Below are 27,083 nucleotides of genomic sequence, written 5' to 3'. Positions count from 1 at the left end.
GAAGTATGTGTTCTGAAATGAAATAGTTGCGAGCGCAGCGAGCGTTGTCCTTTCTTGTGTGTCTTCACTGTGTTCGTGTCAGTGTGCTGCTTCACCAGCAAGGTATGATGATTAATCTACTAGTATAGCTGAGCTGAACATTCCTCTGTAGTGTCCCTCTAGCATCAACTTTTGCAAAAACAGTAATAATGATAACATTGACAATAATAATGAACCATAAGTACTATCTGCACTTTCGTTTAGCTGAAATGCAGGAGTGGCATCCCTGGGGGCGTCCAGGTGGGGGCGCACCCCGTTTCCAGCCAGTGGCAGCCGTACCACCGCGCACCGACACTCAGGTAAGCGATGAACTGGGTGCTGCATGTTTGGGCATGCAGCTCTAAAATTTTTTTTCTTCTCGCTGCTAGCTTGTTGGAATTGAAATGCCACATGGTGATTGCAATCCGCTGGCTGCTGCATACAACTATTCATTCTGCACAGACGTTTTTCTGTTTGTTCAACGTACTATAATAGATAGGAAAATATCTGCACCCATCACTTGAAAGAGTGATCTCATGGCAACTGCATTCAGGTAGAGGTAAAATGTAAAAAGCATGTTCAGCATGCTTCGATAGTCAAAATTCTTGGTTGGCCTGCTGGCTCTTCATCACCTCTGCCTTCGTCGACCTTCACCTATTCCCTATCCCTGATGGCCTCAATGATGTTGTGAGTCATCTCTTCCAAGCAGATCATAAAGTCAATTGAAAGTAGAGTGTGGGGAAAGGGGGGTGGTGGGGTGTACCATAGCTACTGTGATGTCTTTAGAGTCTCTCACATAGTGGTGCTTTTTATGTGCATCGCCGCTTTGTGGCTACTATGGAGGGAAGTGGCAGTGCCACTACGTGCATTCATTGTAAAACAACAAAGTAGCCCTCGGGAATGCCTATATTCTTTTGTTGTAGTGCCCTTCTCTATAGAGGCATTCACAGTGCACATGGCAGATAGGAATTAGGCCGGGTCATACGAAATCCTTCATTATTGAGGCCATTTTGTTATAAAGGCATTCATTGTAGAGGCGTTGACTGTAAGCTGTCTTGCTTGCTGACATAGTGGGATTCAAGCTCGTGCTAAGTTGCCCAGGTCCAGTCCAATCTCGCAATCAGCGTTATTGCCCAAGTGTAAATACTTAGTCTCAAGTTTCAATCAATAGCATGTTTTCTTTCCATTTACATTTTTGTCATGTACACCATCAGCAAAAAAAAAAATCATAAATAATATTCTGCATCCTGTATCTAGTTTCAGCAAATGTGAACCCTGTTTTAAGGCTTTAATTGAGATTTTACTATAATTCTGTGAACTGAACAAATAGATATACTTGTATATAGCATCATATTTAGTTATTATTTTGCATCGCTTTTTTCTTGTAGAGTCCACTTCTTAGAAATGAGACACTCAAGAGGTGCTGGATTTAAATGCTGTAATTAAGAGAGGCATTTAACATTTATTGATACTTGATGTGGGAGCTCAGTTGCTATGGTTTCCTGTTGAGCAAAAGGTCACAGGTTTGATTCCCACCCACAGCACCTGCATTTTAATGTGATAATGCTTGTTTACTTCTATCTAAACGCATGTTAAAGGGCTGTGAAGGTTCAAAACTGATCCAGAGCCCACCAGTACGGCATCCGTCATAACCCACTGCACTGCTTTGGGATACTCAACCCCATATTTATTGTTTTATTGATTAAGCACCTCTTGTGGCCTCTGAAAACGGTTGAATAATGTTAGGTCGAAACAAAAGTTGTGTTGATTTTACAAGTCAGCTGTGTTAGTTTAGCATTAACCAGGTAACAAAACATCGTAAGGCAGCTTCTGTTATGAACTCACATCGCCTGCAGGTTCTGAGAGTACAAGCGACCACAGCAGCGTCTTCCACTGGTGCCTACCCATCACGAGCGCCTTCTCCACCAACTCTACCGCACTTGCCGCCAAATGGAGGAGGCGTGAGCCCTACGTTCGTTCGCAGGGTGCCCCCCTACCTTCGGAGTCAACTGCCATTCGGGGTAGGTGGGCGTAAACCGTGCAGTCTTAGCGGCTCTCAGGCACTCGTTTTTTGAACACGTTAGCAGACATTGACCGACTTTGAGAGAATCGCTCAGTCTGTCTCAGTCTTTATTATGAGTGCACTATATTAGTACATGAAGGAATAATTAAATGCACGAAGTGGCCCCAAGTTCACAATGTGCAGGTGGGACCTCCTTTATTAATACAATAAAACATGCAATATAAGAAAGAGGCAACAAAGGCTTAAATCAAGATGTGAAGTTACAAAAGCAGCATAATGAGTGACTAGCATAAAAATCATCATAATACACACGTAGTTAAAGGAATTACTGAAATACAACAGTTAATCATGGAATAACTATATTTTCAGCTTTTGCTTAAGTACAGCATAGATTGCTTGTAACTTGCTGGAGTCGCGAATATCCGCACTATAAGCGGTGCCATACTATAAGCACGACGTTTTTCAAAGGTTGCACATGTGCAAAACATGTCGATAAGGCAGCCGTGCATATCAGAGACGAAGCATACGACCGGGATGTTTGCATCCGTTGGCAGGCATGCTGGTTAGGCCTAGCTGGTAGGGGGGGGTGTCAAGTGGCATGTCATTGTGAGAAGCTTGCCCTTGATATCTTCATATCCCTAGGCAATTACATGGAAATTGGGCATGTAATCACTTATACAGGCTGAACTGACGACAATCCACATGAAGCATAGTTTGGATTCGCGGGCGATCAGCCGGCAACTAGTGCGAGCTTGTGTGTGCCGGTGGAAGCTCACGTAGTGGACACAACAGATGCTCCGAACTGAATTTGCCAACACAGCCTAAACTTACAGCATCGCGGAGTCAGCATCGCGATGGGCAATCGCGAAACGCACCTGTGACCTTGACTGTCACGGAATTTTTACAACACCATCCTCATCCCCCAAAATTTGTCTGTGGCTGTATTCACTTTACACATGCAAACTGAGAAGCCAAAAAGTGACCGTGCAAACATGCTCGGTGCGGAGCACGCGCGCTGCTGACAAGTGGCTCAAGCATAGGTTTATTCGTCACCTTTTGCTGCCGAAGAGCGCATACATATGGCACCTTGCTACCACATTTTTTCCTTCTTGTTCCTTTGTTCATTTGCTCCACGTCTCCTCCTTCTCTGCAATGCCTTCGTTGCTCTCCCCTTGGCCAGAGCACCTCAATGAGAAGCGCACTGGCTTATCTACGGTATTTTTCCGACAGCTACGCTATAACTGGTATTTTGTTTTCACAGCTGCACTATATGTGGTGTGCATTTACATTGAGTCTTATGGGAGTATAAACAGGTCTCGAGAAGGACCACACTATATCTGGTCCTGCACTATATGCAGTTATATCACAAGTGGTCTATGCTGTATGTGGATAGGCTTTATTTCTTTCCATTTCTCGTGCAAGTAAATTCTATAATGGAATGAAAATAAAGCTGCTGCTCTTGGTAAAACTTATCTTGATACTTTTACAAAGTCAGCTAGAACAGTGTGTGACAGGAGCCTGAGTGCATTCCCAGATGCCTCTGCAAAACAAAGGCATCTGGGAGGGCGCGTGATCACTGAGGGCGCCAAATGCTGTCATGATGCATCAAAAAGACTCTCTCCTTTATGTGATACGAAAATGCGGTCAGCTCAGTGTCCCCTGTGCCCAGCACTGGTGCAAAAAAGTGTCTGGTGCCATGCTGTCAGAGTATGACATTTCAATTGCTGAGCACTGTACTTGTGCCATTGGTGCACAGGAAGGTCATTGCAGAATTTATTTTTCAAGGAAGTAGGAGAGATTACAGAAACCTTTATTGGGAACATAGACTAGCAGGCTACAGTATCAAGCTATGTTTCTGAATTGCTAGGTATTGCAGCAGTAAAGAAATGAAGAAGCCCAGGAAAAAAAAAAAGTGGCACGCATTTTGTTGTCTTCTCTATAATTGTTTGTTGTACCCAGCTGTGTGCTTACAGCACCCTCATTCATTCATTCATTCATTTACTAATTTTATGCGAAGCATATTACGAGGGCTCAACCCAGCTCCTCAGGCGCGGCGGTGACCATGAAATCACGTGACACCGTGACGTCACGACAGAGGAGAAGTGGCTTTGGCTCAACTCTTGCAAGACGGGCTGGGTGGGAATCGAACCAGGGTCTCCGGAGTGTGGGACGGAGACGCTACCACTGAGCCACGAGTACAACGCTTCAAAGCGGTACAAAAGCGCCTCTAGTGAATGCGGTGTTGCCTTAGAAACGCGCTGTTTCTAAGGCGTGCGTCTCTTGCTCAGGCGCACATTTCGTTGCCGCGCCGAACGCTGCTTTGCTCGACGCTCACCGCGTCCAATGCGGGGCGCGTAGTCGCTGCCCTGTAGCCCATTGTCTTACACCCCTTGGCGGGTCGACGGGAACGCTGTCGCGTTCCACTCTTGAAGGCGAAGAAGTAATGCATGAGTTGTTTCTTCGTCTAGCCGAACCAAATATAGCCAAGCAACAGCAGTTCACCAGGCTAAACAGTGGTTCAACAACTAAAATAAAGGCTAGTATGCTTCGCATCCTGGGCTTAACCTTACCTAAGCCACAGCCATTTTTTTCTTCCTTCATCAAAAGCAGGAGATGGGACTACAAGGTGTAGCAGTGACCCTTGGGATTAAGTTCACGTGTTTATTGTACCTGTTTGATTGAGAATGTGGAGAGAGACAAAGTGTGATGTGTGACATGAAACGAACGATGAGCAAAATGAGAACAAGGCAAATGTGGGAGCCAACGTTTCGACAAGTGGACTTGTCTTTTTGTCTTTTTGAAATGATGAGTTATGTGTTGCAGTCTAATTTCTAACATGTTTCTTTCCAGCCTGCTTACGATGTGCCTGAGGATGAGAAGGAGGAAGCGAAGAGGCGTTGGATTCAAGAGCTTGGTTGGTGATGAAGTTTAATGTTTTTCTTTGGCTCAAGTGATTTGTGGTCTGTTTAATATTTCTTGTTGGTTGGTTACTTTATTCTTTTTGACAATGGAGCACTGACAACTTAGCATCTTCGGTGTTACAAGTGAGCATTCATTTAAAGCAATATAAATGTGCAATTACAGAAAAAGAAGTATGTTAAATTTTCAGGTTCATCACGCTCATGACACCTATGTTGCCTTGTCGCACCACTTCAGGGTCAGCCCAATGCACTTGCTGCAAGAACTCGTCGGAGGAATACTAGTTCTAAGACAGGCACATGCAAAGTGAAACTATTTACCAAATCTTTGGCAATTTAAGGGGCTTAGAAGTATTAAAAGAGTGTTTTAACAAAAGCATGCAAGAAGGCAGAACAATAATGGTACTCCTTTAATGTAGCACACTGAAGTACTAGTTCCTTACACATAATTACTTTAGATTGGGTGTAAAATAGCCTTCCGCTGTGCGTGTTCATCAGTGGTTGCACTAGAGCCGATGTTTTTGTCAAAAGGACTTGGGTATGCGAAGGGAAGACTTCTTGTTGAAACATTGGCTCTAGTCACCTCTCTTGTTTGACACACGCTTTTCCTCCTTCCTTCCTGGGAACATTGGTCTCGTTTGGCCCTGCTGCGTGCGTGTGATTTTGTAAATAGCAACATACTCAGAAATCTTGGTGATTTCTTTTTTGGTTTAGATGTGTACTGAAGCTTTAATGATCCTCTTCTCATCACGTCAGAACACCAGCGGGAAGATAACCAGCGGCGTAGTTTGGAGAACCGTCATGCATCCCTCAGCAATGGCTCCTGCTGGGCCGACAGTGAGTCCTTGGGGTCTGAGAAGTTGGTGAGACCCGGGGAGGATTGCTCAGAGAGGTGAGGCTAAACTCTTGAATGTTCTCTGCTTTCTGCTGTTTGTGTAGTATGGTCCACTCTCTACAGGAACACAAATTTATAATTCAAACTTACATAACTTCAAGAAATATTTTGATATGTGGGAATATTGGTGGATGACATTTTGGACTGGGAAAATATCAGTTGAAAAAAAAAAAAAAGCAGTGGCAGGCAACATCTTGCCTAGTCTGAGTAGTGATGGGTCCTGGTATTCTAATTAAGTGTTCTCATTAGCAGTAAAGTTGTCTTTACATTTGAAAGTTTTTCTTAATTGAAACTTGATGATTGGAGTCCAGTTTGTTGCATAATGTCCCATGTTTCTGCAGTGTAATTTTGAGTTGAGATTGCCAACCTGGTTTTCTTTTCATGTTCTTATCTGGGCAGTAATAATGCTCAGAGTGGATGCGTAGTTCACTCTTATGGGAAAGTCCAGAAAATATTCGTCAGAATAAAGCAGGCTGGTATCATAGCCAAACACTGCCTTGCGTCTGCGCTTTGTGAAATTTCATTGTTCCTGCAATAGGGAGGCATTTCGGGATTGTTAAAGTTCTACACAAGCTCATACAATAACAAGAAAACATTGAGGGCACCATTGAAGGATTTTGAATGTTGTACTTGTTTCGAAGGAGTTCATTATTACGCTTTTGTTGCACTGAGGCTTAAAATGTTTGCAAGATTGTAGTCAAGGGAAAAAAATGCATTCATCACTGATAGGACTATATTGGAGAAGATTTGAACATTTGAGAACCTATGGATTAAAATGATATACTTACCAGAATGAGTAAAAAATTGCAATAAGAAGCAGAAGCCAGTGTAAAAAAATGACGAATAAACTGGTTTAGTTACTACCACTAATGTGACTACTACTTCCAGTTTCTAGTAGAGAATGGTTAAATTACTAGTGCAGTATAGAAGTACCGGCCACTAAAGGGTAAAATGAAACAATGGATGTTGGCTGTGTTTTTGAAGAGTAACGAAAGTTTCCCTCTAGAACTTTCAGCATCTCTTTATTTTAATCTCTGAATGAACATGCAAGATATGTACTGTTTATTTCCATTTATGGAAACAGCTTTACAGGAGCTGCAAGGGAGGTTATATCTATTGTCTTGCTTGTATGCCCAAAATAAATAAAGTGGACGGAACTAACTGATGCTGCACCAACAAAAATTGTCATTGTGACAAAATGTGGCATTGAGTGGTTCCTTGAATAGTGGTACCAAAGGCCAAATATTGTTAAATAAAAGATTAACAATAGCTGAACTGTAACTTCAGTTGAAGTTAATATTAAATTATTATTTTCTTTCCTTTTCGATATGAATGAACATGAAAGTGAGGCCAATAAAAGGAGACATTTTTGTGACATGTACAGTTAAAAATGCTGGCATTTCTGTGCATAATTGCATAATTTTTTTCTCTTGTTTCAATGGATATGTGTTTCCTTTACAGCGTATGGTCTGTTACACGAGGCCAAGGTTACCGGCCTGGTATCGATGCCAAGATGTCGGCGAATGATGAGAAACGGATGAGAGCAATGGAATATCAGCGAGCTATTCAGGTGACCTAATGATTCTATATTTGTTTTGTTGATTTATTATCAGTATCATCTAATATGGACTAAGTAATAGCGAGAAGCAAGCTAATAAATTTTTCGGCCTTCATCACTGAGGTTTTCGTAGAGCATCACCATGCGCTCTGTGCAGTGAACGAAAATTCTGGATAAAAAGTGATCTATAAAATCCCATTGTGATATCTAATGTTTAGGGTTGTGCGAATGTTCGAGAATTTCAAATATTATCGAATATTGTATCTTCAGTATTTTTATTCGATTCGAAAACTAGGTATCCAAAAATTTTCGAATATTCGATTGGATAAGAATATTCGAAATAAATCGAATATATTTCTGGATGTGCGGAAGCGAACATGGTTCTTAGAGTTTATTTTTATCTAATCTACGAAAATGTATCTGATTTTGTGCTGAATTTTGAGATAGTTTTATGCTGCTGGCGTAATTTCGCCTGTAAAACATGCTTAGCCCTTGGACGTCGAAGCTGTGCAGGAAAGCCAGCCTCTCAGTAGCGAGGGGCGCAGGTTTGCAAAAAGCGAGGACGCACTCGTTTGGAGATTCCACCCTCAATCCTTAGTTTATTGCTTGACAGCAAATGTGATGAGTGACGACTGGCACACGGTCAAATGCTGCTGAGTTTAAGTTATATTGATGCGGTATAATAAGGCACAGGTTGGTGAGAACAGACGACTAGCAGAAATTATTCAATTTTCCAAAGCTAACATGAGCGAAATACACAATCTTTTAGTATAATGGCTTACTAGTTAATTTTTTGTTACCAATGACAATGTTATTGCAATGTTCCAACGTGTTAAAATAAACCAACGTGCTAATAAATACATGCACATATCATTATGCTATATTTCAATCAATATTCGATGTGAAGTACTATTCGTATTCACTTTGTATTTGAAAATTTTAATATTCGCAGACCTCTAGTAATGTCTCTGGCCTGGCTCTCTTGAGAGCCAACATCGCATTTCAACAATTCTAATGTTTGTTTATTTCATATATTATTAGTTACAACCTATTATGGTTGTAACAAATTTCTTAGCCCACATGTTCTTCATTTTCTCCGGGAGGAATTTCGGTGTTGGTATTGATAGAAAAATCAATGATGCATAATGCTAGCTGGCTTAATCTGCACCTGTCAATTTTGTGTGCACTAGACTAGTGACGATGACATGTAATGCACTATAATGCTGCACTGCAGTATTTTGTTAGCTGTGCGACAATATGGTCCGAGTAAAACTACTTCGTGTAGCTTTGTTATTGTGGTATTTCCAGTTGTTTTTGTGGAGACATGCTTTATTCAAGCAGTTTTTGTGGATGAATCAAGGAATGTGTTGTACCTCTCTTCTCTGGCAGGCTCAAATGCAAGAGAAGCAAGAGCGGTTGCGTGCCGAGCGAGAGGCCAGGATTCGGGAGGAGCGGGAGCAAGAACGGCGCCTGGAGGAGGAACGGCGGAAGATAGAACTTGAGTACCAGGAAGAGCAACGCAAAGTACGAGAGAAAAAGGTGTGCCTCGATACTTTCATCTAACACAACAGCAACACCTGCTGAGCATGAAGTTGTGGTATCAAATTCTGGCTGTGGCAGTCACATTTTGATGGGGGGTAAAATGCAAAATGCCCTTCTGTCGTGCAATAGGGGCACGTTAAAGATCCCCTGGTGGTCAAAACTAATCCTCTGCTACGGCTTGCCTCATAGTCAAATCGTGGTTTTGGCTTGTAAAACCCCAGAATTCAATTCAACAGCAACAGTAACAGTAGTAATCAAACCTTTGTATAGTGAAGTCTCGTCTGACACGAAATTACCTTTTTTCTGCCCATTATTCACTATAAGCGTGTATTCACTATGTGCTGATATAGCCAAGAAACATTTTATATTTACTTCTTTATATCTTATACGTCACTATATCCATGTTGGGCATATCAAAATTTGAGGGTAGTTAGAGACCTCGTTAGTTCTATGTATCTGACAGGAATGCAGCTTATAAATGCACTGAACAGTAGTATGCACTAAATGCCAGGTACAGATTTTTGTCTCTCGACATACGCTGCCACTACCAACCCAGAAATAAATGTGGTGCCACAGTGATGAAAGAATGCTGGCTCTCGTACACATCTGTACAATAATGCAATAGCGATAGCATTTCGAAACTTTGGCAGGGAACGTGGTTGCAGAGTGGGCAACTAGTTCAGTTTTCCTTGGTGCACGTGTACGTGCTTGTACAGAATCATTCACTCTTAGGGGAAACATATGAATGCGCAGCTGCTATCCGCGGTGCTCCACATGTGGCTGTTCTCTACACTTTCTTTCGGTCGAAAACGACGACGTTTGGCGTCGTCAACTTACATGGCGTCGAGCACGACTTACGTGGCATCGAGCACGAGGGGCCTCACAGCACATGGAACTTGCGGCACTGTGCGGATCTCTAGACCAAATATACCAATTCGAAAAATTTGATCCAGTGAAATTACTATATAATGAACATCGGAGGACTGTGGCAAATTGTCCGTTATTCTGAAAGGTCATTATAGTGAAAGCGCCAGAATTAACCATTCCCCCCATCAATCCATCAGGTCATCAGTTGTCACCGTGTGAGCTATCCCTGAAAACATTGCCGTTGGCTCTGAGCCTGCGCTGTTGCTGTTTTCTGTGGATTCTGCCGCCACACACCACAGAAGCACTTTGTAGTAAGAGTGGCGCACTCTTACATGTTCCTACTTGCCGTGGACACTGCAGCCATCTTGCTCGATACAGACACCTGAACTATTCCAAAGCTCAAGCACATGTAAACAACATCCTCCAGAAAATGCAACTTTGCGAGCACAGAGTTTATATTTCTTTGCATGTGCAGCTAGTACGACCATAGAAAGAAGGGTGAAAGAAGGAAAAGAAGACACGCCTTTGTTGCTAGGTGACACTTGTCTGGGCAGAGCATGCGCTCGCAAAACCTGATGCACCGTCACCTAGCAATAGAGAGAGAGAGAAAAAAGTCCTCTCCCGCGTTTTTCTCCTCCGGCGTTGTCTCAGGTTTTCAGAACCCAACCGCAGCAGCATCTGCTTTCAGCGTTTTGTCGTCTGTTAGCCTACTGTTCTGGCTGCCAGGAAGGATACACGAAAACCTAAGAATCCCCAGATTTCTGAATATTTATTCGTAGTTCAGAGGCTTTGTTAATTGACACAGAAACTGAATAACAATCGTTATTATGAAAAGTTTGCTATTCTAAAGTTTGTATAATATTAAAACATTTTTACCTTGAAGCTAGTATAAGTGGTCAGCAGGGGATTTCTGAAAAGTTAATCTGAAATGTTCATTAACATGGTGTTCGTAGTAACAAGGTTTTACTGTAGTAGATATTCTCTTTGCAAATTGAAATATTTGAAAGAGCGTAGGTTAGGGCGTGTTGGTATTCCATAACAGGTTTTTAGCGCATGAAAAGGGATGAGAGACAGAGGCAAGACGCGGACACAGCGCAATTATTTGAACATTCACTATTCGATTCGATTCAATTTGGTGATATTCAGCTACAGTTGACTTCCATTAATTCGACTCTGGTGGGACCGACGAAATTTTTTGAAGGCAGGTCGAATTAAACAAGATGCAGAAAACATAATATGGCAAAACATGCCACTGATTCATTTGGCACTAGTCTCCCAATTCCAACACACTTCCGAATCAAGTGCGCACCCACTTTCTATGTGTTCAAAGTTCAGAACCAGCATATAAATTACATTAAAACTCTTAAACAAAGTAGACATGTAACGTTTACCTGGTTTTCTAGCGAGAAATATGGCAAGGGTCTAATATGTGTTGCACATAGCATCCAATATTTTAAAGTCAGCTTCGCCGCATTACATTCCTTTTATGCAGTAAAGCATATGAAAGCCACAAAGGCAGTTGTCAATGCTACGAACACTGTTTTGGTTTTGTATCCGACTGTAACGTGAAAGCAATTTTTTAACTTATTTTCTCTGAAAAAAAGGTGCATGTTAAGATGCGGGTAAATACGGAATTTCAGTGCACAGGGACGGACAATAATTGGCCAGAGTCAATCCAGAGCGCTCTACTGACATATTTCTCATAACCAAGGTGTACACGCCTTCAGAATCAGCCACTCAGTCAAACAGCTTCATGTTCGAGGTTCACCTTTTGCACTTATGCTTTAACATGATGTTATTTGTTATGTCTTTTGCAGGAACGTGAAGAGAAGGCACGCCTTCTGCTGATAGCCAAAATGCAGCAGGCTGCGGAGGAAGCCGAAGCACTACGAAAGGCCAGGCGAATCCAAAGGTTTCATCACGTGTTGCAGCCAGGTCAGGCAGCACAGCAGCTTCCCAATTTTGACTCTGGAGGTTCAATCGATGCCGACTTTTCAACATCCCTGGAAAGGATATCGTCATCCATGGCTGGGATATCAAACATTGCCAGTGAAGAACAGACTGACCTATCAACGCAGCAAAATCTCTCCTGTAAGTTATCCAGGACTATGCCCGGTCTTATTTTTGTGCTCTTCCATGCTCAGTCAATCGCGTCCAAGTTTATTGTAGCCGATGGCTCACTGGCTATGGCATCTGTTGTGAAGATTCTATAGCTGTGGTGTTCTGCTGCTGCATATGAGGCCATAGGTTTAATAGACGGCTCTAGAAAGTGGTACGCACCCTCAAGTGGCTCCTGGTAAGGCATTATGGGAATCGTGGGGAAAGGTGCTCCATTGTCTGCTTCACTTGCAGCTGCCCCCGTAGTATTATATCTGCACAATTGTGTAACGCACCCCTGAATATAACGTGCACTAAATTTTCACAGACTTAAAGTTAGAAAATAAAAATGCAGCTGCATAAAATATGCCTCTGACATATAAAAAAAATTTATAGCACACCCATCCATGTTCACGATCAGAAAAAAAAGAACTAGATGTGCAGAATTTGACTGCACGAAAAGGAAGTTTATTTAGTGAGCGTTCATAACGAAAGCAGTACTTTGTCATTGCCATTTCTGTTTCATTAGCCACGGATACCGAGAATACAGTTGGTGGTATTCTTGAACAATTGCTTCTAGAGATACTGTCATCACTTTTGTGTAGTTTTACGTTCGTCTACACTGGATTTGTCAAAGTTTACAGCCGACAGTGTTCCTGGCCCTGTATGCAGATAGCGAGCTTTACGCATTGCTAGAAATGCTGGAAACCATATGTGCTGAAGCATGTGATGCCGAGTCGCACGAAATCTCGCGAAGGTGTTATCTTGGAAAGTTGATCAAGAATACCACTCCAGGTCGTTGACCACAAAATCACACACACTTACACTTACAAATGGCACTTACAACAACCAGTTACCAATGCCACGAACTCGTGTTTGGTTTCGTATCTGAACGTAACGCGCAGGCAATTTTCGGATCAATTATCTCAGAAAAGGTGCACATTAAATTTGGGTAAAAACGGAATGTACCTTGCCTGACTCTAGTCAAGACAATCTTCTACTGCCTTAGCTAACCATAGCACAACAGATTAGAAAGATAAGCATGACCCCAGTGGCCTCAAACTACCACGTGTTTCTGCGGCCATCACGTTTCCGCACTGTTAATTGCAGCATAAGCAGGTTTAACACTACCAAAACATATCAAGGCAATTATGAGGAGTAGAGGTAGAATTATGTCGTTCCAACAAGCTCAATCCGTACGCAATGAGAATATTGCATGAAAACTTTGGTGCCGCTTTGCATTCATTGCTAAACGTCACTAGTTGCCAAATGGGACTGTCGCCCTCACCAATATGTTCGTTCTGCCACGCTCATGTCGATATGAAACAATACTTGTTGGGATACCCAGAATTCATGGAAGCGTGCAAAACTCTCCTTGAAGGACATAGTTGCTCCATGCACTACTGTGGAAGATACCTAAGTTTTCTTGCAAGGACATCGGATTTTCCGGAGAGATGTTCTCCTCCCATCTTAAGTTACTCTTGCCGAGTATTTTACTTTCTTGCTGCCAGAATGCATATACATTGAGCTTTGAGTGAACGTATGTATGCTTTGCTGTAGCCTATATTCTCTTAAGATCCTGCATTTTTGGTTTCGTTATAAGCAATAGAGTACTGACTGAAATAAAGCATGTCTAACCAAAATATATATTTACTTTCTTATATATAAGATAATTCATTATATCCATGTTCATTATGTAGAGTTTTGACTATACATCATATTTTTTTTTTCTTCATTTGAACATGATGCACAAACCACTTGGTGATAAGCAAAGACTGCTGACCGATAGGAAACAGTACTTATGAAAAAAAAACTTGGTGCCCTTCCACTCTGTGAAGAAGGATGATCAGTGAAGCTGTGTACGAGGTCCCCTTAAAGGGACACTAAAGGCAAATATTAAGTCAAGGTAAAGTGATAGATTAGTGCTAGAGAATCTCTGAGGCGCCAATATTATCGCAAACAGAGCCTCAATAATTGATAAATTTAGGTAAATGCAGGATGTGATTAGAGACTCCCCCCGGACATTCAAGTACTTGCCTGATGACGAAAGCACTCCTCAGTTAAATTCTGTCACTAGTACTCAACCACTCCTTGCAAAAAAGATCCTTGTATTATAAGATGAAATAAAATGCTTCTTGTCCAGTTCTTCTCATTAAAAAAAAAATATATACTAATTGAAATTACCCTTTACAATGACACGGGCGGTTGAAAGGTTTTGTTTTCGCTCGACTCAGCGCCTCCCATGCTTTCGCATTTCCGTAGTTTCGTTACCGCGTAGTGTTGCACTAATTTTGCTGGCTTGTGAAACTCGCACAAACTGCAAGTAGTGGAGAATTGAGCTTCCATGTGACGTCACGAGATGCCTGAACGGTCTACGCCACTAAGTCTTTCCAAACTAAGTCTTTCCTTTGCACGAAGCAAGTGATGTGAGGTTTTTGGAATGATATTTAAACAGTCCACATCGACTTAGTATTTGCCTTTAGTGTCCCTTTAATGGCAAACTGCACCTCCGCCACAAGTTGGCCCAGCATTGCACTAGTACCTTTGGGATTGGCACATGTATGGGGAGTGCTTAACGTCTGCGTCACCTCTGCTGAGGGTCAGCCCGGCATTGCACTATCTTCAGTATCAACTCGCGTATGGGGAGTGCTTAACGGCTTCTTCACCTCCACTGCAGGTCGGCCCGGCATTGCACTATCTTCGGGATTGACCCACGTATAGGGAGTGCTTAACGCCTGCTTCACCTTTGCTGCGTGTCGACCTGGCATTGCACTGTCTTTGGGATTGGCCCGCATTATGCGTTATATTCTAGTAGGGCTGCATCAATCATAAAATGTACTTGACAGCACGTTGGAGGAGAAGGCTTGAATTTTGCGCCGACACACGGAGACGATCCTGGGGGAACGACCCCTTAATAGCTTCGCTGTAAAACCTTTGTGAATCCATCTCCAGAGCTGTTGTTGTTGTTGTTGTTGTTGTTGTTGTTGTTGTTGTTGTTGTTGTTGCCTGTCACACATGTGGCTCTTACCCACGATGGGGGATTTGCTTCATTTGGCTCCAGAGCCAAAGTAATTGCTGAGGTCTGCTGACTTCTTTTCTTTCTTTTTCTTTTCCAAAACATTAGAAAGTGTGGAGGATTGTCTAGATCAAATACAATTATTGCTCAACGCATTGAAAGGGAGCCCAAAATTTACCTGCCATGTTTGCTTAGTGGCTATGGTGTTGAGCTGCTAAGCAGAAGGTCGCGGGATCAAATCCTGCCACAGTGGCCGCATTTTGATGGCCCAGAAAGTTCTGCAGTGCCTTTCTTGTAACTGTGGTGGTAGCACAAACTTAGTGCCAGCATTAAAATGACCCGCTGCCATTCATCATGAAATATGCAGTAGAAATTGGCAGTGGTTATAGACAGTGTTCTCAGATGAATTCAAGCGAACTGGCAGATAGCTAGAACAATGCATATGATTTGAAAAGTTGCCTCGACTGAATCAAAAATGCATTTTGCACAATAAATTTTCGTGCACTTTTTAGGAGATGTCCTCAAGTTTAGAAGTGCAATTCTTAAGTTGACCTCTCTTGCAGCTGCGCAAATGTCCTCTCAGACTGCGCTGCCGATGCCTCAGCTGCAAGCGTCCATGCCAGCAACGCTAGCTCCCGCGGCTACGGTACGTCCTCTGCGAGGTGATCACGATGTCGCAGCCAGCAACAAAGTGCAGCGTGAAATGTCCAGTCAGACAGATGGTAGCCTTTCTACCTCCATCTGCTCCAGTCGCTGTTCGCTGCTTTCATCGGCGGGAATGGTGGAAATGAATCCTTACATCGAGAACAGGGTCCTGACTCCGACGAAAGTGCGCATTGCTCAGCATGCTCTGCGATCCCACCAGCAGCGTAGTCGTGAGTTTGGCATCCAGACAGACATTTCACTACCTTGTGGATGGAACCACAGTGTTCTCTGTGATGACACGACACATCTGGCTCAAGAGTACGAAACCAGGTATGGGCAGCTTTTCTACAGAGCTCATTTGTTAGATTCCATGTCAGACCCACCACGGAGCCTTAGTGGTTTTGCTGCTGAGCACTAGGTTGCGGATTCGATTTCCAGGGATGACAGCCACATTCTGATAGAAGCTCGAATATCAATCTCTAAGGCTACGTTCACACTTGGGAAACGGCGAGCGGGCAGAAAATCTTTTCCACGCATGTACAAGATGTTCACATTTGTTTCGCCACTGCAGCGGAAACCACTGCCGCTTTCACCCACATCCATCTAGTTTGCATATGTCTGTCAGCGTAGTGGCGCTGTTCGGCGCACTATTGCAAAACATATGTTCATTCATTGACCCATCAGTTGTTAAAAGCCATAATTCCACGCAACTGCGCATGTCATCTTTAACTTTTGTCTACTATGGAAGATAAAGAAGACATAGTTTCGATAGTTTTAGCTAGTTGCTTTTCCTAAATATAGACAATGAACAACAGAAAATGTTAAATTTTACGACCAGATGTTTACATGCTAGTGCAGCTTCTGGTGAAGTGGAACCGCTCTCCGCTTCGCTGTGGCAAAAAAATCGGTCCTAGCCCGATCAGGCTCGCTGCCTGATTTTCCGCCCATTTCTCCACCTAGGCGGGTGGATTTTGTCAAGTTCTTTCCACTTCCGCCTGCTCCAAGACCAAGTGTGAACACAGCCTTAGTGTATCCCAACTGTACTTACCATATCTTTTTTCGATTATAAGGTGGTCATGATTATAAATTCAGGGTGCAGTTGGGGGACCAGAAAAAAAGAACCGAAGTGTGCAAACTAATGTAAGGTGATATAGAGTAGCCGATGAATTATTGGGACTTGGCAGGGACTGCCCGAAATTTAAAATAATCGGAAATTCCTGGAATAATAAAAATAATCGATGCAAGTTATATGCAAATTTTGCCTTGTGGTGTTGCTTCACAGCAGTTAAGCACGCAATATGATGCTAAGGATTCTGGCAAAAACCTCGTCTTATATTCAAATAACTACTGTTATTGGCCGCAGGATAGAGCTGAATACTTCAATATGTCGTGTGTCAGGTTTACTCTGGGTGGGTAGGTGTTTGGGCTAAAAAATATGTCGCTTTACAAAAAGAAGTATTTTTTGACATACTTGAATTCACTGCAGAGCTTTTTTATGCAAATGTTTTTATGCGTGTGGCCCAGTGCTTATCTGTAGAGCGAAGGAAGTGCGAGTAGTTCTTGCATCTTGGTGAACTTTCTGGATATATATTTGTTTTGAATGTAACTAACTGCTATTCCTAGCACATTTTAAAGTTTTCTCAGGTTAGTCGCTTTGTGTTTGCAGAGAGTACAACATTGCTTTCTGGAATTTTTTTCTTGCTCTAAGCTTTGGGGCTTCAATTACTGTTGAACATATCCATTCATATTTGTGTTCCTAATTCCTACAGCTGTATATTTCCTTCGCAAGAAAGTGCGTGTTTCCATTTGAGCTTGTTAATCATCTCAATGTAATATCTAATTGCTCCTAAGAGTGATTAGTGATTACATTGATTAGTGAATCAGATCCTCTTGATTCTTGAACGACAAGTCATAAATCTTCAATAACAAATCATTCATAGTAGTAGCTGTCTTTTTCAAGCTATACGTGAAGCATAGTAGTAATTTCATCTTCTTTGTTATGTGAACTCTTGTGAATCCTATTGATTTTGAAATCTTGCTACACACCCAGGAAATTTTGCAATGTGCCCCGACTTTTCTTTTATGGCTACCTTAGGTTGTGTGCATTATGGACTGCTGTCATGTGACATGCTCACGTGAGAGTGCATTTTGCCGTATCAGGAGGTGGCTGTATAGACAAGTGAATTTATGTTTATACTGCTTTGAAGTTCACTACCTGATATTATTTTTTGAAAGTGGTAGAGGCTCAAACATGCACTCTCTTTCAATGAGTATTTTCCTATTATAGCGAACTTGTCTTGATCCTGTTCGCTTTCTGTCCATACCTTGAAAGGCCTTCTTTCTTTGTGTGTTGCTAAGCTGTGCCATGGTATGCAAACCGGCAATGAGGTGACAAGCTAAGCAATAAGTTAAACAATACTGAAAGCTGTTCACTGTCTTTGATATGCAGTACTACTGTGTGCTGAAAGTTGGGCTAAATTAAAAATTTGTTTCATACATTTGTGTTAATGTTTGACTTATCTCATCAACCCATTACTCATTCATGCATAGTAGTACAGTTTCTTCGTGTTCTCCTTCTCCCACTCTGCTTGCCCAGGAGCTCTCTTAGGGAGTTCCCTCCTTATACAAGTGCTGTCCGAAGGCTCCAGCACAGTTTGCCATTGAAAGGAGTCCACAGAAAGCCTTCTGCCTATGCGCCACCGGAAAACCTTCGTGAGCCAGCTGCCAGCCAGCGAACTCCCGTGACTGTGAACAAAGGCAGGGTATCAAGTGTGCTTCCTGTTGCCATTGCCCGAAGCAGTGCTCAGAAGCTGCAGGAGCTGCGGCGGCAGCACTGTGAACGAGAGGCTGGAGCACGACAGCTGCGTGGGTTCCCTCAGTTTGCATCGCAGGTTGTTGGCAGGGGAGGCATTGCTGAGAGGAATAGGTAAGCACACAGCCTTCCTTAAAGGTGTCCAGTTTTGTGCATTTCACTATGCACTGTTACAGGCCTTTATATAGGTACAGTTCAGCATTTCCGGTTTTTTATTTTTTCTAACATAGGAGAGCAGCAGATTGGGCTAGTTAATAGATCCGACTACATTGGAACGATGTATAGCACAAAGTAGTGTAAACAATGCATCAGACAGGAACAAGCACTAGCTTCCAGCTGAAACATTTGGTGTACTTTTTAGAATTTTACTTCCTGTAGAATTTTCTTTTCTCTGAGTATACTATTTTTTTTAAATAACTTTTCACCAGCTTTTTTCAGTAAACAGTTTTTCGCGTCAAGCATTTTCTTTCCTACGGTGAATCTCCCATTCATTAAGTTTGCTGATGCTAAAACGTGCAGTGTAGCTGCAGATCCTGCTCTTCAACACTGTAGTTGCATCTAGTACAATGAATAACAGATTTAAACAAGCAGTCTAGCAAGGGTGAAACCACACATGGTGATGTTGCTATTCGGGAATTAAAATTCAACACATTTGAACTTCAAACTCAGATAGACTGAGACATTATTTGTGACATTGTCTAGCTTGATTACAATAATTACAATAACTTGATCACCTAGAGGCCTTATGTGTCATTGCTGAAAAAGACTAAGCATTGCATGTTAAAGGAATTAATTAAGAAAAAGGAAACATAAATAAGAAAGAACTAATGATACTTTATGTGGTGGGCTGACACATAACCTTAAGCTCACTAGTCTTCTTGTAATGGAGCGCATGAAGGCTTGCAGCTACATGCTGATTTCTGTCTTACCTTTCTGGTAAATTTGCTTTCATTGACCTTATTGGTTGAAATCCAATTCTGGGAGAAGAATTCGAGCAACCTTCATTCAATCTCAAGTAATAGTGTAACACACGATTTTTATATCCTACAATGGCAAATATGTGTTCACGTTGTCTTTATCTGATTGCTTCAGCAGGAGCAGAGCACCGGTCAGAGTTACGAGTCAGGGACCTCTTCATTTTGAAGAAGAAGCTTTGCAAAATACCACACAGAGTGAAGAGGAAGACAGCACAATTCACGACACCACTGGACACCGTGCAGCCCAGAGTCCTCCTGTGCCAGCTTTGCGTGATAAACTGCTGCCGTCACCCCACCGTTCCACGAAAAACAATGTCTCAAACTCGTCAAACATTTCTTCTGAAGTTCCGCTCACCCCGGGAAAAGCTCCAGTCACCCCAGCAAAAGCTGCAGAGACCCCTCCTGCCTCACGCAAGCGCTGGCGGAGGCAGGAGGTGTACGTGCCACAGCAGCCGTTTGGGGAAGCTCAGTCGCCAAAACAAAGCACCCCAAACCGCAGCAGAGTGGGAAACACTCCTGCCCAACCTCTACAACTTCAAGGAATCGTGGAGCGGCAGAGATCGGTGAGCGTCAGCGGGGCACGGCGCAATCAGTCACCGTCACCAGACCGGCGTGCACAGCGCTCTTCTTCTCAGGTGAGGCCCTTCGTGAAAGCCACACATAGTGTAATGTCCAGGCAGGTCACGTCATTCTGGACCTGCATTGCATCTCCAAACCCCTGTCTATTCACCAACTGTCCTTTCAACAAGCAGAGTTAAAATTTCATGTGTTTTTGAACTAGTACAGCAATACACGACATTAAGATGGAAAACTGGGTGTGTTGGTTTAGCATATTCTGAGGTTAAGTGCGGATAGACGACACACATTGGCACCTCGTGTGTCTATCTCTCTTATGCGTGTCATTGTCTCTGTACCTTTCACCTCAGAATAGTACAGCAAGGTTTCTGGGTTTGGAAAGAATGTAAATGGTTGTTGCGAAGCAAATTGGATTGTTAGGTTGTTGCATGAGCAAGGCGACTTATTCGTCAAGCAAATTGCAGCAAATTTAACAGTACTTCGCCGCAACACAAAGGTAAGTGCAGTGGTGCATCCTTTACAGGGGTAAGAAATCCTTTGCAGATGTATGCGAATCTGAATATACCATTCAGCAAAGCTGTATAAACGAGTTTTCAGACCCTTAGAAAGTACTAGGTGTCTATATGCGGACTATTCTCAGTAAAGATTCGTTATCGACGTCGTGGTCATACGGCCACTCCCAGGTCAGCTGCGTTGCTTGCTGGTTTTTACCACTGCAGCCATACATACTCCTAGCTAAACTACAACGTGGAGCCGGTAAAATGTGACGTGAGGAAGAAAAATTACGGATTACTGCCTAAAAAACCGTGCAAAAAATACGTCTATTTGTGTGAGATATACACAAGGTAACGTATATTTTATAATTATTGAAAATTATGTTTTCAAAGCAAATAAATTTGCGATTCTAACACAGGTACTATTGCTGATTGATATCAACCAAGCCACCACACGCCAGACTCTGCCGCACGAAAATGGCTGCGAAACTCTCATTGACAGCTTCGCTGCAAAATTTCAGCGGTGCAGGATCTAACTCAGTGTGTGAATGACAAGTGCGAACTGGTTTCTGTTTCTGAGGATGCCGTGTAGGTTCAATTGTCATTTTAATAGGCGATGTCAAAAAAAATGGCGGCCATGACGTCACCAGGCCTTTCAGCGACATGCAGCATGGCGAAAGTCCAACCTTCGTGATTGGTTGCCATTACTCTGAGCGATGTAAGGTGGACACGAGTCAAAACATATTTTTGGACTAGTTGGTTTCTTATGACTTACAAAGAACATCGGAGAGCATGAGGGAGAAATAGAGAGATGCTAGGATGGTTACAAGGTGCAAACCTTGTGATCAATCTGATGTCTCCTTATTAGTTCCTGTTTACTGGCACCTTTTACAATAATTTAACACCACTTATTGTGCAACTTCAAATGCAAGTTGTTTCTTGATGCAATGGTTAATTGCAACTGTCTTTGTGTAAGGTGCAAGATTCTTATGAAATTCACTAAAGTTTGTTTGAAATTCCACCAGTATTTGTGATGTTCCTGGGGCTCTTTCGGAAAGTAAGAACAGTAAAACATGATAGCTAGTTCTGTGGGCCTCTAGAAGTATTATTTGCATGCTCATATTTAAGATTGATGAATGACGTTTTCAACCAGAGGAATTGGGCTGAATTTCTGATAAAGAAAAGGATGTAGATCAATAAAAAGCAACTTCTCATTTAATTCTTTAAAATATGCTACCTTCCAGGTTCAATTTTTGCAAGCTCAAGAGGTATTGCATTTAGCTTGATTAATTGTAGGTTCATGCACCTCGTATTTAGATGTTATTGAACATTTCATAGTGCATGCTGTTCTGAGCCTGCGCAGTGTATCTCATCATGGGAATGGCTGCTTCAATAATTTCTAATCCAGCTGTGTCATGCTGCATGGATGAAGAATGCCCCCCAAAAAAGCATTCTTGCCAAGATCATGCAAGCTGGGACACCTCTAAGACCAGATGTAACATTGTTGCAATGCTCACATATAATTTCCCTGGTGCATTGTTTCGTGCTCTGCAATTATGTAGTTTCAAAGTACAACTCATCTTGTCTGCTTCAATGTCATACATAGGCTGCATGTTTTTTTGGCAGGAACAGTGTAGAATTGGGCATATAAAAGAAGCAGGTGACACACAGAGACTTGCAAGGCTTGTTGCTGTGTGTTGTCCACTGTTGCTTCCATTTTGTTTCTGTGCTGTTCCTGTTAACCTTAACTATGCAGTGAATGAGAAGAAAGGGAACTGAGGGGCATCAGTTTTGTTAGTTAAAGTTATACAACAATCTAACCTAGACTTCCATGCTTCTCATTATTACAGGATCCATTGGTTCATCCTGAATTGGTGACCAGCTGCCCAACCCGCCGCCAGGACAAGATCTTGCAGCAGCTATTTACACTTAGACAGGTCAGTTTGTTAACGACCTCCCATACATAGTGTTAAAAGGAACCACAGGGGGTTGTAATTCAGTTTCTTTTTCCCACTTTTGTGTTCAGGACAGCAGACCTGAACAGGAGCCAGAAAGTTTATTCGATTAACATTAACATTCTTCGTAATGCTATGTTCTTCGTCAATGTTAGTGGGATTGGAATTCAAGTGATGTATTGACACAACTTCCGATGCCACAAAGAAAACTACACTGAATGTGACCTCCCAACCACAGCTAATTTTGTCCTGCTGGCAGCGTAAGATTAGGGTTCAGCATATCTAGCTTCGAATGAATCACGGTCTGATTACACAGGTGTCTTTTTTCAGGCGTAATATACTCTAATCTTTATTGTCAGCTAGAAGAGCGTGCCTTGTCACTTTATCGATCGGATGTGTAATTTTCTTTTTCGTTACATGAGTGTGGGTGACGTTTCAGGAGCTTTATAGCAGACAGCAGCAGCTCACCAAAGTAGGCACAGTAGGCTAAAAATGCTAGCCACATAAAAAAATAAAATACATTTTCTGTCTTGTTTACTGCGAGTGTGAGTTACCAATCACTTCATTGTCTACTGTTGTTTCCATCCAGGGGCTGCTTATCAAGCAACGGGAGATGGAGAGCCACTTGGTGAAAGTGAATCAGTGATCAGTCTTGGGATGTTCTTCAACTTTCATCGTCATAGTTTTCATTGTAGGTGCATTCATTGTAGCATGGTTTTCTTTATCGGCGCAAGCGTGCATTGTAGTCCCCAGCATAAAAGGCTGTGATATCTCACCCAACGCTGTTCACCACAAGTCTAGGAGCCTAGAATAAGCACGTCTACTTACCTTGCCAGTAGAGCCTTCAAGACCAGTTTAAGAAAGTTACCTGCTGCAGTAGCTTTTTGTATGTCATTATTATGCGGAGTGCTCGTGGTCGGCTCTGCTAAGACAGAGCGAACTGGAAGATTCATAAGATACAATGTCAAACTTCTAACAAGTGCAAACTCGATGAATTTTTTCATCTGAAGAAAACGGAAACTCAGTCATAAGTCTTAAACATTCACTAGATAAACACGCACTTAAAGAAGGGTCACCGATGAACTCGGTCATGAGGCGTAAATATTCACTAGATAAACATACACTTGAAGAAGGGTCACTGATGCCTGCGCGAAGCCATTGGCACTGGGCTATGTGTATAAAAAAAAAAAATGCTCAGTGCGAATGTCTGTTTTGAGAAGGAAGTATCCCAATTTAAATTGTAAAAATGTAGTTTTCGAGTGAAGTGCTAAAGTGAAGTGCTAAATATACATTTGGCACATTCCTTGTATCAAACACTTCGTCCTTCTCTGTAATATTTAGTGCAGTGTTTTGGTTTTAAGTGCTTGCCTCTTTTCAAGTGCGTAGTACAATGGGCCCGCATTTGTGTTGCGAGCCTGCAATAGTCAAAAGACGTGTACTAACTTATGTGATGCATACTAACTTTTAATGTTGTGTGTAGGTGTTAGGATGCTTTTACATAAATGGGTACCACTGCCTTAATCTCACCAGACGTAGTACTACTTCCCTTATCGTAGGATTAATCCATCAGCCCTAAGCAAGAAGTTGCAGTCATGTTGTTGATGCCGAGTAGAATACATTTATTGTCTTCATGTTGAAAAACATCTTTCAAGGAGTAGCAGTATGCTTTTGCAACATGGCGTTTCATATAATGCTCATTACATTACATAAATATTGTTACCTTACTCTCTTTTAGTTAAGGTGACTTCTTCATATACCTTGAATGGCCTGTTGTTGTTGTCTAATAGTAGTTGTTGTGTAAGTTGTGTATTTATTGCCTTTTACATATATGCACAGTTTTTTTTCTTTATATGCAGTATTTTCTGGCCTGTACATATTTATGTGTACAGCCAGCCCAGATTTGGCATCATGCTTTTACACTGATTGCTTGCACGAATTTTTCGAGTTTCAAGCGTTGTGGTCTGTATTGCACGAACTCATGTAATATATATTGTTCATCTATTACAGAAAATGTTGTTCTGATTCATACAGTACTTATTGTGGTCCTTCATAAAATCAAGCCCTGCATATGGCCAACTGATATTTCACTAAACTTTTTTTTTGATGCCAAAGACAACCATATACAGTTAAACCTCGAAATAACGAAGTCGGTAAAGTTGGCACTTTACTTTATTTTATGGAAATTTTATAACTTTTATGCAAATAAGTACAGTTGCAGACAAGTATTTCTTACATGAAAGAAGCCATAAATATATGCAAATTATTGGGCAATCGAGAAAAGCAAAAAAAAAGAACCTGTGAATTTTGATGACAAACAATAAATAAAAATTATTCTTGTTAAATTTGAGAGTCGGCGACCAATGGTACATTTTCATGCCATGTCAATGATATCTGCACGTCAGCGGTAAGAAGCGAAGCCTGCGAAGCTTTTGCGTGCACTCTGCCGCCGCAGCTGATTGTGTCGTCTGCAGTGGCGCGACGATATCAGCGGACTGCCCTCCACGCAGTCTGACCGATGCAGCATCAAAACCCGTCAGATGCTGCAAAGCAAGTCTTGCTAAAAAATCACGTGAAAACGAGGCGACACGTGCCAACCTGTTATTTATGGTCACCATGTCTGTTGTAAATTTGCAATGTTGTGTGTGCGTGCCATGTGTCTGAGAAATTGGTCAAGATCCAGTATGGCGTCCGATATTTCGGTAGCTGTTGTGCATTGTTTCTAGCATTGGTTTTATGAATAAAGAAGTCCCAGTAGTGCCTGAAAGCCGAAGCACTTATGGTGACAGCAAGGTATTAGACAACTACACAAACGTTTGTAGCTTTATCGGCCATATAAAGCGCAGTAAATGTTCGCTTACTAATTAAATGAACAAGTGTGGTGTCATGTGTGTGCAGGTAAATATGAAGAGCTCTCACTCGATTACTGCGAGCACTTGCTGCCACAATACGGGCGTGATAAAGAGTGCAGGCATATAGGAGGGAATGCTTTGTCTGCCTCTCGCTTCAACCTGTCTCTGGAACTCGCAACCTCCAGCACTGTGCGCATAAAAAGACGGCGCACATAAAGCCACCAGTCACCTCGGCCTGCGTATTCACTCAGCCAGCTAGAGAAGGAGACATGCACTCCCCTGCTTGCTTTACACCCCGTGTCCCCTAATATGCACCTAATAACACTACTGTGCACTCTCCCCACAGTGTTCGTCAAGCCGCCATCCTTCTCAGCTCATCCTCGCATGTTTTTCCTCAAAACCCCAGCCCAGGCCGCGCGGGGCGTGTAGTTGCTATGTACAGCGTTTGGGCTTCATGCGGAAAGTGACGGTGGGGGTAGGGTCTTGCGTTTAGTACTAGCGCCGCTACAGTGCTCGTGTTTATCGGAGGTTGTCGCTATCTTGTAACGAGGTGTGGGATTCGAGAGTTGCATGTGCAAGCAACTGCATGTAATTCAACCGCTTGACCGGCTGCACTTGCGGCAGTTTTCATTTATTGCCTCGGTATTTCCTAATGGCGGCAGTGAAATTTCATCATATTGAAATTGCATATAAGTATACTTTGTTATATTGTGGTTCCAAATACATGGTGTTCTATGGTAAAGAAGTTATAAAAATTTGGCGGAAACCATTTCACAATGACTGTCGAGAGTAATGCATCTAGCATTGAATCAATATAGCGACACAATTTATTGCCACCATTGAAACGAGTTATGTATGAGGCCTGTACTGCGGCAGGAATTCTCTTTCATGCTTTCCTAAAGACACTCGGTGCGATCTAGTGTTGTTTCCGCCGCGAAGCCTATGCGTGGCCTGTGGAATGCATGACAGGCTGGTGCGTGGCAAATGCTAGAAATGTGTCCTGTGGCAACTGGGCTCCTCTCTCGTGCTTATTTAAGGACATGCTGCGCCATCTGGTGGCACTGCTGATAAGTTTGTATGTGGCCTCCGAAACGAGAAGCTTGGTGCGCCGGCACCTGCAAACACTGAGAATTGTTCCCTTGCTTGTGACACAGCCAGTGGCACTCGGTGACCCGAGTTGGCGAGCGGTTCATCGAAGGGCTGCACATACCCGGTGTATTTATTCATGGTGCAACTTGCTAAAGCATTGGCATGAAAGACATTCATTGAGAAGTGGCACATACCCATGCATTTGTGGTACAGCCTGCTAAAGCATCGGGTTGCTCTCCTTGAGGAACCCTTGTGATGTGGGTTAAATTCCACTGTGCATTGGAGAAATTTTAGGCATCTTTTTCGTCATTGTAGAGCGTCATATTCCCAGTGTTACATACCTAGTTACTAAACTAAACTTGTTACCCAAGTTGGCATTGAAGACATTCATTGTAGACCAACACAAACTGACTGGCATGTACCCAGTGCTCCAATTCAGCATCCATCAGTTTCCTCGAACAGCAGCACCTACCCAGTCCCACATCTACAGTGACCCATGTCGGCGTGAAAGGGGTTTGTTAGAGAGCGGCACTTGTGTACACTTTGCCGCATGCTCAGTGACTGAAGTTGGTCTGATGGTTGGTTTCGAACACAGCAATTTTTGAACACAGCAGCCTGATGCATTACCCATTCTATCAAGGACTACCTAGGGACCTAGGTAGGTGGGAAAACTCTTAGATACAAACATACAAACAGAGATAGATGGTTGGTGTTCGGAAAGTGTGGGAACTCTCCTAAGAATGCTAATGCAT

General features: G+C 42.5%; 1 protein-coding gene across 2 annotated transcripts in view; it reads left to right on the top strand.

Moving 5' to 3' along the window:
* The window catches only part of LOC135906348 (coiled-coil domain-containing protein 66-like), a 32,126-nt gene extending 7,722 nt beyond the window's left edge, over window positions 1-24,404 (top strand). The window contains exons 5-16 of one of the 2 annotated variants that reach the window (XM_065437692.1): window positions 244-338; window positions 1,875-2,039; window positions 4,892-4,955; window positions 5,716-5,851; window positions 7,316-7,424; window positions 8,802-8,951; window positions 11,639-11,912; window positions 15,498-15,909; window positions 18,176-18,505; window positions 19,487-20,003; window positions 22,289-22,375; window positions 22,983-24,404. In XM_065437692.1, the coding sequence (XP_065293764.1) occupies window positions 244-338; window positions 1,875-2,039; window positions 4,892-4,955; window positions 5,716-5,851; window positions 7,316-7,424; window positions 8,802-8,951; window positions 11,639-11,912; window positions 15,498-15,909; window positions 18,176-18,505; window positions 19,487-20,003; window positions 22,289-22,375; window positions 22,983-23,039 (2,396 nt within the window). In that variant the 3' untranslated portion in view covers window positions 23,040-24,404. Of the gene's footprint in view, window positions 1-243; window positions 339-1,874; window positions 2,040-4,891; window positions 4,956-5,715; window positions 5,852-7,315; window positions 7,425-8,801; window positions 8,952-11,638; window positions 11,913-15,497; window positions 15,910-18,175; window positions 18,506-19,483; window positions 20,004-22,288; window positions 22,376-22,982 lie in introns of both variants that reach the window. The other variant, XM_065437690.1, reaches the window with a different exon arrangement.
* Window positions 24,405-27,083: the final 2,679 nt, after the last annotated feature.

The sequence above is a fragment of the Dermacentor albipictus genome, chromosome 5, assembly GCF_038994185.2.
Source record: "Dermacentor albipictus isolate Rhodes 1998 colony chromosome 5, USDA_Dalb.pri_finalv2, whole genome shotgun sequence".
NCBI classification, from domain to species: Eukaryota; Metazoa; Arthropoda; class Arachnida; order Ixodida; family Ixodidae; genus Dermacentor; species Dermacentor albipictus.
The sequence above is the reverse complement of the archived record's forward strand: the minus strand, read 5'-3'. Positions and strand labels throughout refer to the sequence as shown.